At 55.3% G+C, this 12,183-nt stretch overlaps 1 protein-coding gene and 1 pseudogene across 3 annotated transcripts in view; both read right to left on the bottom strand.

The window, feature by feature from the left end:
• Positions 1–12,183, bottom strand: part of LOC308605436 (methylosome protein WDR77-like) — a 524,245-nt pseudogene that overhangs the window by 264,490 nt on the left and 247,572 nt on the right. The window lies entirely within an intron of this gene.
• The window catches only part of ADGRB2 (adhesion G protein-coupled receptor B2), a 36,327-nt gene continuing 33,148 nt past the window's right edge, over positions 9,005–12,183 (bottom strand). The window contains exons 28-31 of one of the 2 annotated variants that reach the window (XM_081224895.1): positions 10,294–10,329; positions 9,932–10,027; positions 9,776–9,832; positions 9,005–9,361 (exon numbers count right to left, since the gene is read on the bottom strand). In XM_081224895.1, coding sequence (XP_081081021.1) covers positions 9,176–9,361; positions 9,776–9,832; positions 9,932–10,027; positions 10,294–10,329 — 375 coding nt within the window. In that variant the 3' untranslated portion in view covers positions 9,005–9,175. Of the gene's footprint in view, positions 9,362–9,775; positions 9,833–9,931; positions 10,031–10,293; positions 10,330–12,183 lie in introns of both variants that reach the window. The other variant, XM_081224894.1, reaches the window with a different exon arrangement.

Genomic DNA, 12,183 nt, shown 5'->3' with positions numbered 1-12,183 from the left:
TGGGCTTGGAAGTGATGGTGTGTAAAACATAAATCACCTGTGTGCACTGCCTGCCAGCTAAGGGCAGAGCCTGCTCAGACATGCAGCTGCACATGGTAGCACCCAGGGGCCCCGTGGAAGCCAACCCCTGCCTAAATAGCTGTACGTGACACTCTCACACTCAAGTAGACGTGGTCTTCATCTCCAATCAACCACTGGCCCTGACAGTGAAAAACTCAGCAGCAGCTGGAGCTGCCAGTCTAGCAGCAAGCTGATATGCAAGGAGGGAGCCTCCTGCAATATGCATGCCCTGAGGCTGGACACCACTGGGGCTCTCCCCTTCCCAGGCCTGCATATGCAACACCCTCCCTCCACCCCCAGGTCTAGACGCAGATATGGTCAGTCTGTGGTGGGGCACCAAGGGCCACAGCTTTAGCTCTACCTGCTTCCTGGATACCTGGGAACCTTCAATTCCACATTCATTCATTCATCCATTCAGCATTAGCTATGAAGTCCATATCATATGCCAGGCAATGGTATGAATGTCAGTGACTATCACCCTTTTTCACCCTCAGAGGCTTACAGTCTAGTGGGGGAAACAGACAATAAATAGGAAATAGGTGCTATTAATTTCAGATTGGGAGAAGTGGTACTATGGAAGGATTAGGGTGATGTGATAGAAAATGGTCCAGAAGGGCAAGGGGTTTGCAGGAGGTGGCATCAGAGCTTCAATCAAAAGACGAGGAGCCAGCAAAGCAGATAACCAGGGAAGAGTCTTTCAAGTGGCAGGTATAGCATATGCAAAGGCCCTGGGGTGGGAGAAACCATGAAATGTGTTCGAGGAGCACAAAGGAGGCCATGTGGCTGGAGCTGTCAGAGTGATAGGCAGGGACATCAGGCCCTGCCTCTTGGGCCACTGTGAGGAAACTTAACTTTATTCTAAGAGCAACGAGAGGTCCCTGCAAGGTTTTGGGCAGAAAAAACAAAATCCATCCCTTCCCCCTGCTTCCTTCCTCCTTGGTATCCTTCTTAGAAAGTATGTCTTCCTCATCTTTACATTGTCAGTGCCCAGCTCAGGGCCTGGCACAATTTGGCATTGGACAATGTTTACTGAATAAATGAATGACCAAACCAGCCTCTTCTGGCTCAAGGCTTGACTGAGTGGCTCCAAGTGGGTCAGCTGGGCTGCTGAGGAATCTCTGGGCAGCTCAGGATGGGAGTCACCTGGGCCAGACTAAGACATTTAGATGTCCTAGTACTCTCCATACATGATTCATAATAGAAATGATAGTAACCCATGAAGCATAGTACTTACGTGTATGCTGAAATGAAAACAACTTCTTTTGGGATTTTTCAATCGCAAAACTGTGGATAAGTTCATTGAAGCAGTATTTCTTCCCGCGCGCGAGTGTGTGTGTGTGTGTGTGTGTGTGTGTGTGTGTGTCGCTGACACCTTGCTGGTGCTCCAAGCTGGACTGCCAGTTTGGTCACCCAGGTGCTAGATGGCAGGCCTGGCCTGACTGTCCCCTTGGTGACATGGTCTTGGCTCTTGAGCTCAGGATAACGAGGAGCACCAAGGGTGCCACGGTGGCCCAGGCCTGATAGCGAGCAGCCTCATAGCAGCGCTGCTGGCAGCTTCTCAAGGCTGTACCAGTGTGCACCTGCTCAGTGTGAGAACTCTGGTAATACCCCCTCGGGCCACCAAGGCTTGCCCCTGCCCATCCCTGACCCTCTGAAACTGTAAAAAGTGATCCAAGCCCTAAGAAACTTCTCAGAAGAGGAATCTAAGGCTCAGAGAGGTTATTTAACGTTCCCAAGGCCTCTCAGCAAGTTGGGGATGGAGTTGTGGTTTGAGCACAAGCCTGGCCCCCAAAGCAGACTCCATTCCCTTCCTGGGGGTGGGTGGGCTGGGCTGGGAAAGAACGCCAAAGGGCACAGCCTACCTGCCCATATCTGGACCCACAGAGCTGACAAGAACAAACAGTGGAGCTGGACCCAGCCCAGCCTTGAGGTGGGCCCAGCCCTGCCCTCCCCTCAGCCTCTTTCGCTGCCCAGCTGGGCTCTAGGCCTTTAAGCTCAACTCTCCCCCAAGCCCTTCTCTCAGGTCTAGAGATGGACCCTCATCTAAGGTCCTTGTGTGGCTTCCATAGCAACACACGGGTACAGCAGTGGGCACCCAGGAGGGGCTCTAGAAGCCTGAGCCGGCACAGTCCTCGGGTTCTGGGTCTTAGGATTTGCCCTCACTTTTCTCCCACGGTGGTATACTTCATGGTTTCTATCCTTCCCTCCATGGCTCAACCCGCAACCACACCTGCTCTGTGTACGGACCCTGCAAGGAGTTAGGCTCAGTCCCTGCCTGGGAGGAATGTGGACCTCCCAGACTCCTCCTCACTGGAGACAGGACTCAGGAAACAAACAAAGCAGGTCGGTGATTCTCAGGGAGAATGGGAATCTGGGTGGCTGAGGGCAGCATCCCCACATGCAGGCCAGTTTTCCCAGTCCGACCCAGGCTGAGCTCTGCCTCCACTGGGTTCCAGTACTGCCCCCCTCCCCTCCATGGGTGGGAAGAGACAAATGAGCCTGAGGAAGTGGAGGAGGGGAGGTGGCAATCGATGGCATTAACATGGTGCCCAAATTAAATATTGACTTTCTTGGTTGACTCTGGGGATGACCGGATCGATGGCTGGGGCTGTGCCATGCCTCGGCAGGGGATGGGGACATACCAGCCTGAAGCAGGCCCTGTGGGGAGCTGAGACTGTGGGGATGGCTCACCCCTGCTCCTGCCTGGTCAGAAGGAGCAGGGACAAGGGCTGCAGAGAGCCCAGGGCACCGGATCTATACCTCCATCTTGTGCCTGGGAGCTCCCTATGGAGTCTAAAGTTCCCTCCTCCCAGAAGCCCTTAGAGCCACGGTTTTGCTGAATGCCCACCCCTATCCTCCCGACCCTCCTTCAGGAACTGTGGCTGGCCTGCAGCCCAACAAATGAGCAGAATCAATCTCTGTGGTGATATCCATTACCAGGTCTCAGGACCCTGCCTCCCAGGATGGTAGGGCTGGTTATTTTTGGTCTGTCGTTATGTAGGATCTTGGGGAGGGGGTAAGGATGGCCTCTCCGTTCTTGGAAACATTCCATTATCCTCTCCAGCTAATTCACCTTCAGAGCCAACAGTGGCCCCTGACCTTTCTCTCCCTCTTTTCATAGCTCCACTTCAAGAATTGTCTATCCTGGGCTTCCCTGGTGGCGCAGTGGTTGAGAGTCTGCCTGCCGATGCAGGGGACGCGGGTTCGTGCCCCGGTCCGGGAGGATCCCACATGCCGCGGAGCAGCTGGGCCCATGGGCCATGGCCGCTGAGCCTGCGCGTCCGGAGACTGTGATCCGCAACGGGAAAGACCACAGCAGTGAGAGGCCCGCGTACCGCAAAAAAAAAAAAAAAAAAAAAATTGTCTATCCTGTCTTAATTTCTTCACCTCCCACTCTCTCTACAGCCTGCTCCAATATGGCTTCCTGCCACGCCAGTAACTCCAGTCCCGCCCTTCTCCTGAATTCTAGCCCTATATGTCTAACCATCTACTTCCTACTTGAAATTCCCCCATGACTACCTCCGAGGTATTTTGCAAGGTTAACATGTTCTAGGTGAAAGTCATGATTGTCCCCCACCAAAGCTGGTCCTCTTCCTGGCCTCCAAATTCAATAGCATGGTCAACCATCTAGGTGTGTAAGACAGAAGCCCACAAGTCACCCCTGGCTCCTTCTGATACCGTCCATACCAGGGGCTGACAATTCCACTGTTGCATACATAGAGATTCCATGCTCCCTCCGTAGCATCCCCCTAAGTTAAAGTTTCCTTTGTATGGATGGTCTCTTCACTGGTCTCTCTGCATCCATCTCACTCTTCAGTAACTGCCCCCCATCCATTGCCCATCCACCCAGAGCAATCCTATTAAATCTGATCATGCTACGTGCTGCCCAACACCCTTCTTGACTTCCCACTAGTCTGAAATGCCAAAACCCTTACTGGAGTCTCCTCTGCCCTGGACACTTAGCATGTGTTTTGAGGGCCTGAGAGGGTAGGTGTGTTCCTGGGGTGGGTGTTCTTGAAGGAGTGCAGGGAGAAATAATGGGGGGTACTGGGGACTGGCTCTAAAAAGCCCCAACTACTGGACCCAGGGCTGCCCGGGGGGTGGGCAAGAGGAAGCCTCAAGGCAAATAAATCCAGAGAGACAGAAGTTGGCAGCATCCTGCACCCAGGTTCTCCCTCAGGCCACCTAGGTCACCTAATTTCCTTTTAATTGGTGCACAGTGGAAGTGAATTAAACCCAAATGAGTTTAATGTGTCTGTCCAAGTGCCATTCCTAACCTGTCTCCCTTTTCCCAGGGGCAGGGCTGCAGGTGGGAAAAAGGAAGCCAGGCTGTGGGGGTGATGTAGGGGTGAGGGGAGGGGGGGTTGCGCCCTTCCCCCAGCCCTGCTGAGGTCGACCTGACACCAGTGCACAGGTCTCGGGACTTCCTCCTACTTCCCCAACACCCCCTCCCCACCCACTTCTGTCCCCTGAATACCTAGATTCCAGGAACACCAACTTAGGGCCTACTTGGTGCCGGTGCTGTGCTGGGAACCTGCCTTACCTCACCTCCTGAACGCTCCCATGACCTAGTGAAGCAGGTAGTACTCTTACCTCCTTTTGAGAGGTCACTGAATTGACTTGCCCAAGGTCACTGCGTTTGTTCTGTCTAGATCTGTGCTGTCCAATATGATAGCTACTAGCCACATGTGGTTACTGAGTCCTCAGGATGTGGCTCTTCTGAATTGAGATGTGCTGTACATGTAATGCACACACTAGATTTCAGAGACTTAGTATGGAACAAGAATGTTAAGTATCTCATCCATAATCGTCTATATTGATTATGTGTTAAAATGATAGTATTTTTGATATAGTGGGTTGAATATGTTATTAAAATGAATTTCATCTTTTCTTTTTAAAAATAGCTACTGGACTTCCCTGGTGGCACAGTGGTTAGGAGTCCACCTACCAATGCAGGGGACACAGGTTCGATCCCTCGTCTGGGAAGATCCCACATGCCGTGGAGCAACTAAGCCTGTGCACCACAACTACTGAGCCTGCGCTCTGGAGCCCGGGAGCCACAACTACTGAGCCCACATGCCACAACTACTGAAGCCCACGCACCTAGAGCCTGGGCTCCGCAACAAGAGAAGCCACCACAATGAGAAGCCTGCGCACCTCAACGAAGAGTAGCCCCTGCTCTCTGCAACTAGAGAAAGCCTGCGTGCAGCAACGAAGACAAAGCAGCCAAAAATAAATAAATAATTTAAAAAAAATAGCTACTGGAAAGTTTTAAATTACATATGTAGTTTGCATTACATTTTTGTTGGACATTCCCCAGGGTCTGGTCTTATGAAAGTAGGGGTGGTCTGCTCACCCATGACCTTTCCACAGTCTGCAAGGCATGGAAAGGCTGCAGGTGAGCTTGGGTGAGCTTCTCAGGCTGTCTCCTTATTGCTTGGGAGGACAGTGTCAAATTCAGCACCCTGGACAGCACCCAGGGCTGGCTTCCCACCTGGGGTCCTAATATATATAGCACAGAGGCCCAGGAAGGAATAACTGGGGGAGGGGTGGATACCACCTGCAAAACTCTCCCCAGGAATAATCTCAAGTCATGTTCTGGATACCCAGTGAGGAAGGCTGGGTAAGGATTATCGGTATCCCCATTTTGCAGATGAGAAAACCAATGTTCCGAGAGATTTGTGCATTTCATCTGTTCACTCAGTAGAGAGCCACTGAAGCCTGCTCCACATGGAGCCCTCGGCTGAGTGCACAAACCCAAACCAGGCTGACATAGATGACAGCCATTCTGCGCAAGCAGTGTGAGAGTGAAAGTGCGTGCCGGGGCTGTGGAAGCCCAGCGAGTGCTGACTGCTGAGGCTGGGAGCTCAGGGGCAGCTTCACAGAGTGGGGCCACTGGGGCTAGATCTGGAAGGCTGAAGGGGAAGTTGCCAGTGTGAGCAGGCGAAAGTTCCAGGCAGAAGGAATGGCACGTGCAAAAGCATGGAGGTGAGAGAGATGGGCCAGGAGAGGTAGGCAAGGGCCACATCACTAAGGGCCTTGTATTCTAGGCTAATTCTAGGGTCCTTGGAAGCCTTCTGAGCAGGGAGGGCAGTGACCTGGCCAGATGTGCATTTTGGAAAGATCACCCCAGAGCTAGGTAGCGACTGGAGGCAGAGAGAATAAGGAGGACAATGAGATAAGAAATTCAAGTCTAGGAAAGACATGACAGGTTGTTAGATATTAGCCCAAACGAAAGGACAATCAGGACTACAGATAAGGAAACCTAAGTCAGACAGGGCCATGTGACCTGTCTGAAGAGACGCAGCAAGTCAGTGCCTAGGGAGTGGGGACTGACGGGCAGAAAGGAGCACAGCCCTCTGGAAAGCTCTGCCCCTGACCATGGAAGTGGTGAGTCTCAAAGCCCTCAGGAGCCTCTGCTGCAGCTGTGGTTGCTGTTGAGCAGGATCAACAGGGTGAATACTCACCCTCCTCCTCAAACCCGATGCAAAGCAAGAAACTACAAGCAGGGAGGGGAATGCACACTGCAGCTCATCCCAAGAGATCCTTGTGGTGGCCAGTGGAGCCCAGGGCCGGGAAGCGGGGAGGCAGAAACACAGGAGAGGCACCCAGAAGGCTTTAGGTGATGCCTCTTTTAGAAAAAGACCTGGCCCAGGATGTGGCGTGGGATCTGCTGGCAAAAGGTCAGGGACTGGGGCTTTGTTTGTGTGAGCCTACTGCCCCCTTCTGGGAATAGGACCTCCCCTTTTGGAGACCTACTCCCTCTCCCCCTCCCCTGAGGTTCCCAAGGGGGCTGCCAATCACAGTGCCTCACACCCTGGCTGGGGCCAATCAGAGCCCTTCCTTGGGGGTTTTCTGATTGGAATTCAAGAGAAAGTTTCTTTCCCTCTGGGGGCAGAGTTGAGTGATAGGGGCTGCGAGAAGAAAGCCTGGGGGGCCCAGGGGGATGAGGAAGCTTGCCTGAAAGAATGGAGCTGACATAGACAGCAGCTGGAAGGGATGAGAGATCTGGCCACACCCTGACCCTGGCCTTCATCGCCCAAGGCTAGCCACCCACCCACCACCTACCACTCCCTTCCTGCAGCTTGCAACTCCTAAGCGAAGTCCCTTTTTGCCTAAGCTGGCTGGTACTGGGGATTCTGCCACCTCCGGCCACAAGTTGCAATATAGCCACTTACAAGCCGTGGGAGTTTGGGAAAGTCAGGTCCCTCTCTGAGCCTTGATTTCCTCATCTGTAAAATGGAGGAGTCACAATACCTACCTCGAAGACTCAAGTGAGACGGTGACTGAGTGATCGCTTTGTACCCATAAGTGCTGGGGCTGCCCAAGGGGAGGGCGGGGGTCTGCTCCCTCCTCTGACCGGGCCGCAGCTGGCAGGATTCAGAGGAGACTTAGGGAGCCGGTACCACCATGACACCCACTCCTCCAGCCCCTCCAGGAGGCCATTAGCTGTGACAGCCACCCCCACCCCAACAGCCAGTCCCTTCTTCCTTCTCCCCCACCCAGGCTCCCTCTGACATGTCCACCTCCAGAGTCAGTCAGCTCTTCAAGGGCCTGCATCTGTGTCTCAGAGTCTCTGGGGAGGGGCCCAGAGGTGCCCATGCTGCTAAATGACCAGGCCGGCAGCTGCACCCGTGGCCTCTGCTCCCGTGGCTGCCTGACCACAGAAGAGCCATGGCAACATGTCTCCACACTGATTCTACCCGTTCTTTGCCTGGATTCCTGGGAACTGAGAAGGGTTCACTCACTCAGGTTTATAAAGACTACACCCTAGAAACTGCCCTCTGGCACCAAGCCAGCCTGGTCCCTCCATCCCACACCCACCCTGAGCCCTGGACCCTGAGCTCTCCGATGCTCCTCTGCAGCCATGAAGGTCAGGTCCCTGGAAGCTGAGCTCAAGCTTCCAGTCCTACTAGGAGGGTACTGATAAAGGTGAAGTCCCAGCCCTGTCTCTGACTGTGGCCTTGAGCAAGTCACTTCCCATCTTGGGTCTCATTTTTTTTTTTTTTTTTTTTTTTTTTTGCGGACGCAGGCCTCTCACTGTTGTGGCCTCTCCCATTGCGGAGCACAGGCTCCGGATGCGCAGGCTCAGTGGCCATGGCTCACGGGCCTAGCTGCTCCGCGGCGCGTGGGATCTTCCCAGACCGGGGCACAAACCCACATCCCCTGCATCGGCAGGCGGACTCTCAACCACTGCGCCACCAGGGAAGCCCCGGGTCTCATTTTCTTATCCACAAAATGGGCCACCTAAAACTTTCCTGCAAGGTTGCTGTGACGGGTCCAGGCCGAGGGTGTGGAACTCCTAGCACAGAGCACAGCAGGAGACCAGGTGCCTTAGACAACAGTTAATACTAAAAGAGCTACTTCTGTGCCAGGCACTCACTAAGCTAACTTTACATATGTTAATCTGTTTCAGCCTCGTAACAACCCTATGAGGTAGGTACTCTCACCATCCCCATTTCACAGATGGGGAACCTGAGGTCACTAAGCTCTGCCTGGCCTCTGGGCCCCAGTGAAAGGCAGCCGTGACCATCACAGCCAATGGGGAAGTCGTACTTCAAGGGGCTCCACCCTACATTCCCAATCTGCTTACCTCAGGCCCCAACAGGGGAAGGGTTGTGTCAAGGGTCACCCAGGGAGTCAGGGGCAAGGATGGAGTCAGAGCCTAGGCCACCCCCTCCCATTTGGAGTCAGCCTGACCCCATCACAATTTGACAAGACCAAGCGAGGCGAACCAAAGAGATGGAGGAACAAAGTTGGGGTCCCAGGGCTGGGCCTTCCCCTGGGGAAAGCAAATAGCTCAGCAGCAAAATCCACAGAGTGAAGTTTATTCCCAAGAAAGTTCCCTCCCCCCTCCCCAGCCCAGGACAGGGACATACAGGCTGGGGGTGAAGATGGGGCTCCAGGGGCTGAGGGGCCTCTGAGAAACAAGGAAGGGCCCTGGTCCCCCGGCCACGCCGTGTCTGGCTCCCCCAGCCCAGCTGAGTCCACTGTGCCTCCCTGCCCAGCCCTTGGGAGAGGGGAGGGGGCGCTGGCTCCTGGGTAGTTCCAAAGTGGAGTGTGAAAATAGAGAGATATATAATATTTATACGCAGTGGGCAGTCCGGAGTGGCACTCACACCTCTGTCTGGAAGTCACCATCCGGTGGTTCTGTGGGCTCCCAGGCTGCTGCCCGGTGCAGGGCCAGCCGTTCTCGGGGCTTGGGGGGCAGCGAGCCCAGCGTCATAGACTTAAAGGTGCTCCAGCTCTGATGTCGCCGCTGTTGGGACAAGCCGGGATGCTCCCCTGGACTGGGCTTCTCCTGTCGCGGGGAGAGGGAAGGGCCCGTGGAGATGGGCCAATACCCTCTCACCCACTGTACAGAGAACAAACTGAGAAGGCCCGGGGAGGGCCAGTGATGCCCAAAGTTACTGAGCAATCAGGTGCCCAAGTGGGGTTCAAATCCAGACCCGCCTGGCTCCAGAGTGGGGTTCCTCATCCCTGTGCTCACAGTGGCCCCCTGAGACCATGTCTCCTGCTGCCCACCCTCCTCAAGATCCTGATGGAGCTCCCACCAATACCCCCCATCTCCTAAAAACCCCAGACTGTTGCTTATGCCATGGGCAGGCCCTTGGTGAGGCAAGCTGAGGCTGCCCAGGCCGGGGAGGAGGGCAGGGAGGGAATGAGTGCCTCGCGGCCCACCTCACCCCACCCCACCCCAGCCTGGGGCACTTACGCTGGACACGCTCCGTTCGGCTGCCCCACCTGAGGACACACTCCACCGCTTCTCCCTCTGCAACGGGGGCCATGGGTCAGGGTCTGACCCCAGGGGCCAGTGTGCCAGGTCGGGCCCCGAGCTTCAGGCAGGGGCAGTCACAAGAGGAGCCCTCACCTTGGCCGTGGACTGGCTGCGGTAGCGGTCGAAAGTGTGGAATTTCTGGTTGAGCTCATGGTAGAGTTCCGAGTGCCGTTTCCGGGTGTGCATCACCTTCTGGGAGCCACAGGGCGTCAGGGCAGGTGCTCCCCATGGGACACTCAGCATCCTGGGTCCCCACATCCCTGCCTGCTGTCGGCCCCTCTGGGACAAGGCCTGGCTCCTTCTTCACCCCAGAGCTACGGGCTTGGGCAGTTGAGGGACTATCATGGGGTCAGGCTCTGCACTGGGGCTTGGGCTAATTTTAGGAAGGGACCCTCCAGGGACAAACCGCCCCCCGCAATCCCAAACCGAACACACACATACGCTGTAGCACTTACCTCAAAGTCCAGGTCTGAATACCGTAACTTCTTTCGCTGGGAAGGAGCAACAAGGAAGCAGTGAAAGAGAAGAAAACTTTTTACCATGTGCAGGGGGTTTAGAGTGAGGAAATCTGCAACCCCCCAGGGTCTGCCCACTGTACCTTCCCCCAGCCCAGGCTCAGAAGCTAGGAATCCTTTAAAGGACAGCCCTTGAGGTGGTGGAAATGGGCTTGGGGCCTGGGAGATGAGGCTCCAAGGCGCTACCCCACCACAGGACTGCCAGGGGCACACACAGGCTGGCACACGCGTAGACATGCACCTGCACGCGGACCAGATGTCACAGCGCAGACTTCCAACACGGCTGGACACAGATCCCTACATGGGATCACAGAGCAGACCCTCCTTCCTCTGTGTCCTGGATTCCACCCCTCTGTCCTGCCCCATCTTGCCCCATCCTCTCTGCCACCAACGGGCTCCTCTCTCCCTGGAAACCTCCACTTGTCCTGCAAATACAGGACGCAGGGTTACAGAAACCTTCCTTTCACCGGACTTTGCCCCCTTTCCTGCCAAACTTGGCCCTGCCTCCCTGGCCTCCCTCCCTCATGCCTCTCCCAGCTCGCACTTGCCCAAGACCACCTTCAAGGCCCCAGTGGCCTACGCAGCATTCGGTGCCACTCAGGAAGGAGGCCTTAGAGTCTCAGAATGTTGACGCAGGAGCGCTCACGAGGCCAAGACCAACCTTCTCAGGTTACACTGGGGAAACTGAGGTCCAGGGTGAAGGGACTTGCCCCACAGTCCTCAAGGACGCCGCTAAAACCGCCATCTAGATCTCCCCAGTCCCAGGCCTGCAGACACGCTCACCACCACTGGCGGTGGTGACACCCCTCTCCTGGTCCTTCCACCTCCCTGCCTGCTCTTCCTTCGCCATCTACCCTGGCGTCTCCAACTCTCGGCCCCCGCACTCTGCCCTGCACTCTCCCCTGCCCTTACACACACACACACACACACACACACACACACACACACACACACACACACACACACACACACACACACACACACACACACACACACACACACACACACACACACACACACACACACACACACACACACACACGTCCTCCCCGTTCCCAGCCACACTGTACTTTCTGGAGGCAGCGGGACTCCTCGCCCTGCTCCCTGATGCCCACGGGCAAGGCACACACGGCTGCACCCAAGAGAATAAACTCTAAATTCCCCCGCCCCAAACGCGCTCCTCCGCCCCATCGCAGTTGCCCACACCAGAATTCTGGATGTCATCCTTGACCCCTCAAGACTCTGCTGTGTTTTCCGCTACCTCCCACACAAGGAGCCCAGGGCTGGCCCCTCCTCAGGGGCCCAAGCACGGACAGGTGTCCCCAGAACAAAACCTGCTACCATGCTGAGCGCTCCCCTCCCCAGTTCCCGTGTCAAGTTTTCTGTCTTTGTGACGCCTTCCTGTTTTTGCCATCTGTGGCAAGAGCAGGCACCAAATGTTCAAGAAACGTTTCAGGAGAAAAACTAAACTTGCAAACCTTCTAGCTGCTAACTTAGTTTTCTCGTGGGGAGGATGGGGAGCCGGTTTCTCGGCCGAACATGAGCAGCCAGTGGTGCCTGAGCTGTGACTCCTGACCCTGTCCTCATCCACACCCTCCTCATCCCTCCAACGGAAGTTCTAGAGTTCTACAGTGGGCCACTACCAACTGCTTGTTGCCAGTGATTCCCTGCAGGGAGCAGGCCTGAGAAGGTCAGAGAGAAGGTGGGGCAGCCACAGAAAACACACAGGCAGGGAGAGAGGGGCTGACATTTTCTCAGGAAGAGAGGGGCAATTACCACAGGCCTACGGGCAGTGCCTGAGGCTGATTTCAGGAATGATACCAGTAGCAA

Source organism: Mesoplodon bidens (assembly GCF_964165515.1).
Source record: "Mesoplodon bidens genome assembly, chromosome: 2".
NCBI classification, from domain to species: domain Eukaryota; kingdom Metazoa; phylum Chordata; class Mammalia; order Artiodactyla; family Ziphiidae; genus Mesoplodon; species Mesoplodon bidens.
Note: the sequence above shows the minus strand (reverse complement) of the source record. Positions and strands in the feature narration are given on the sequence as shown.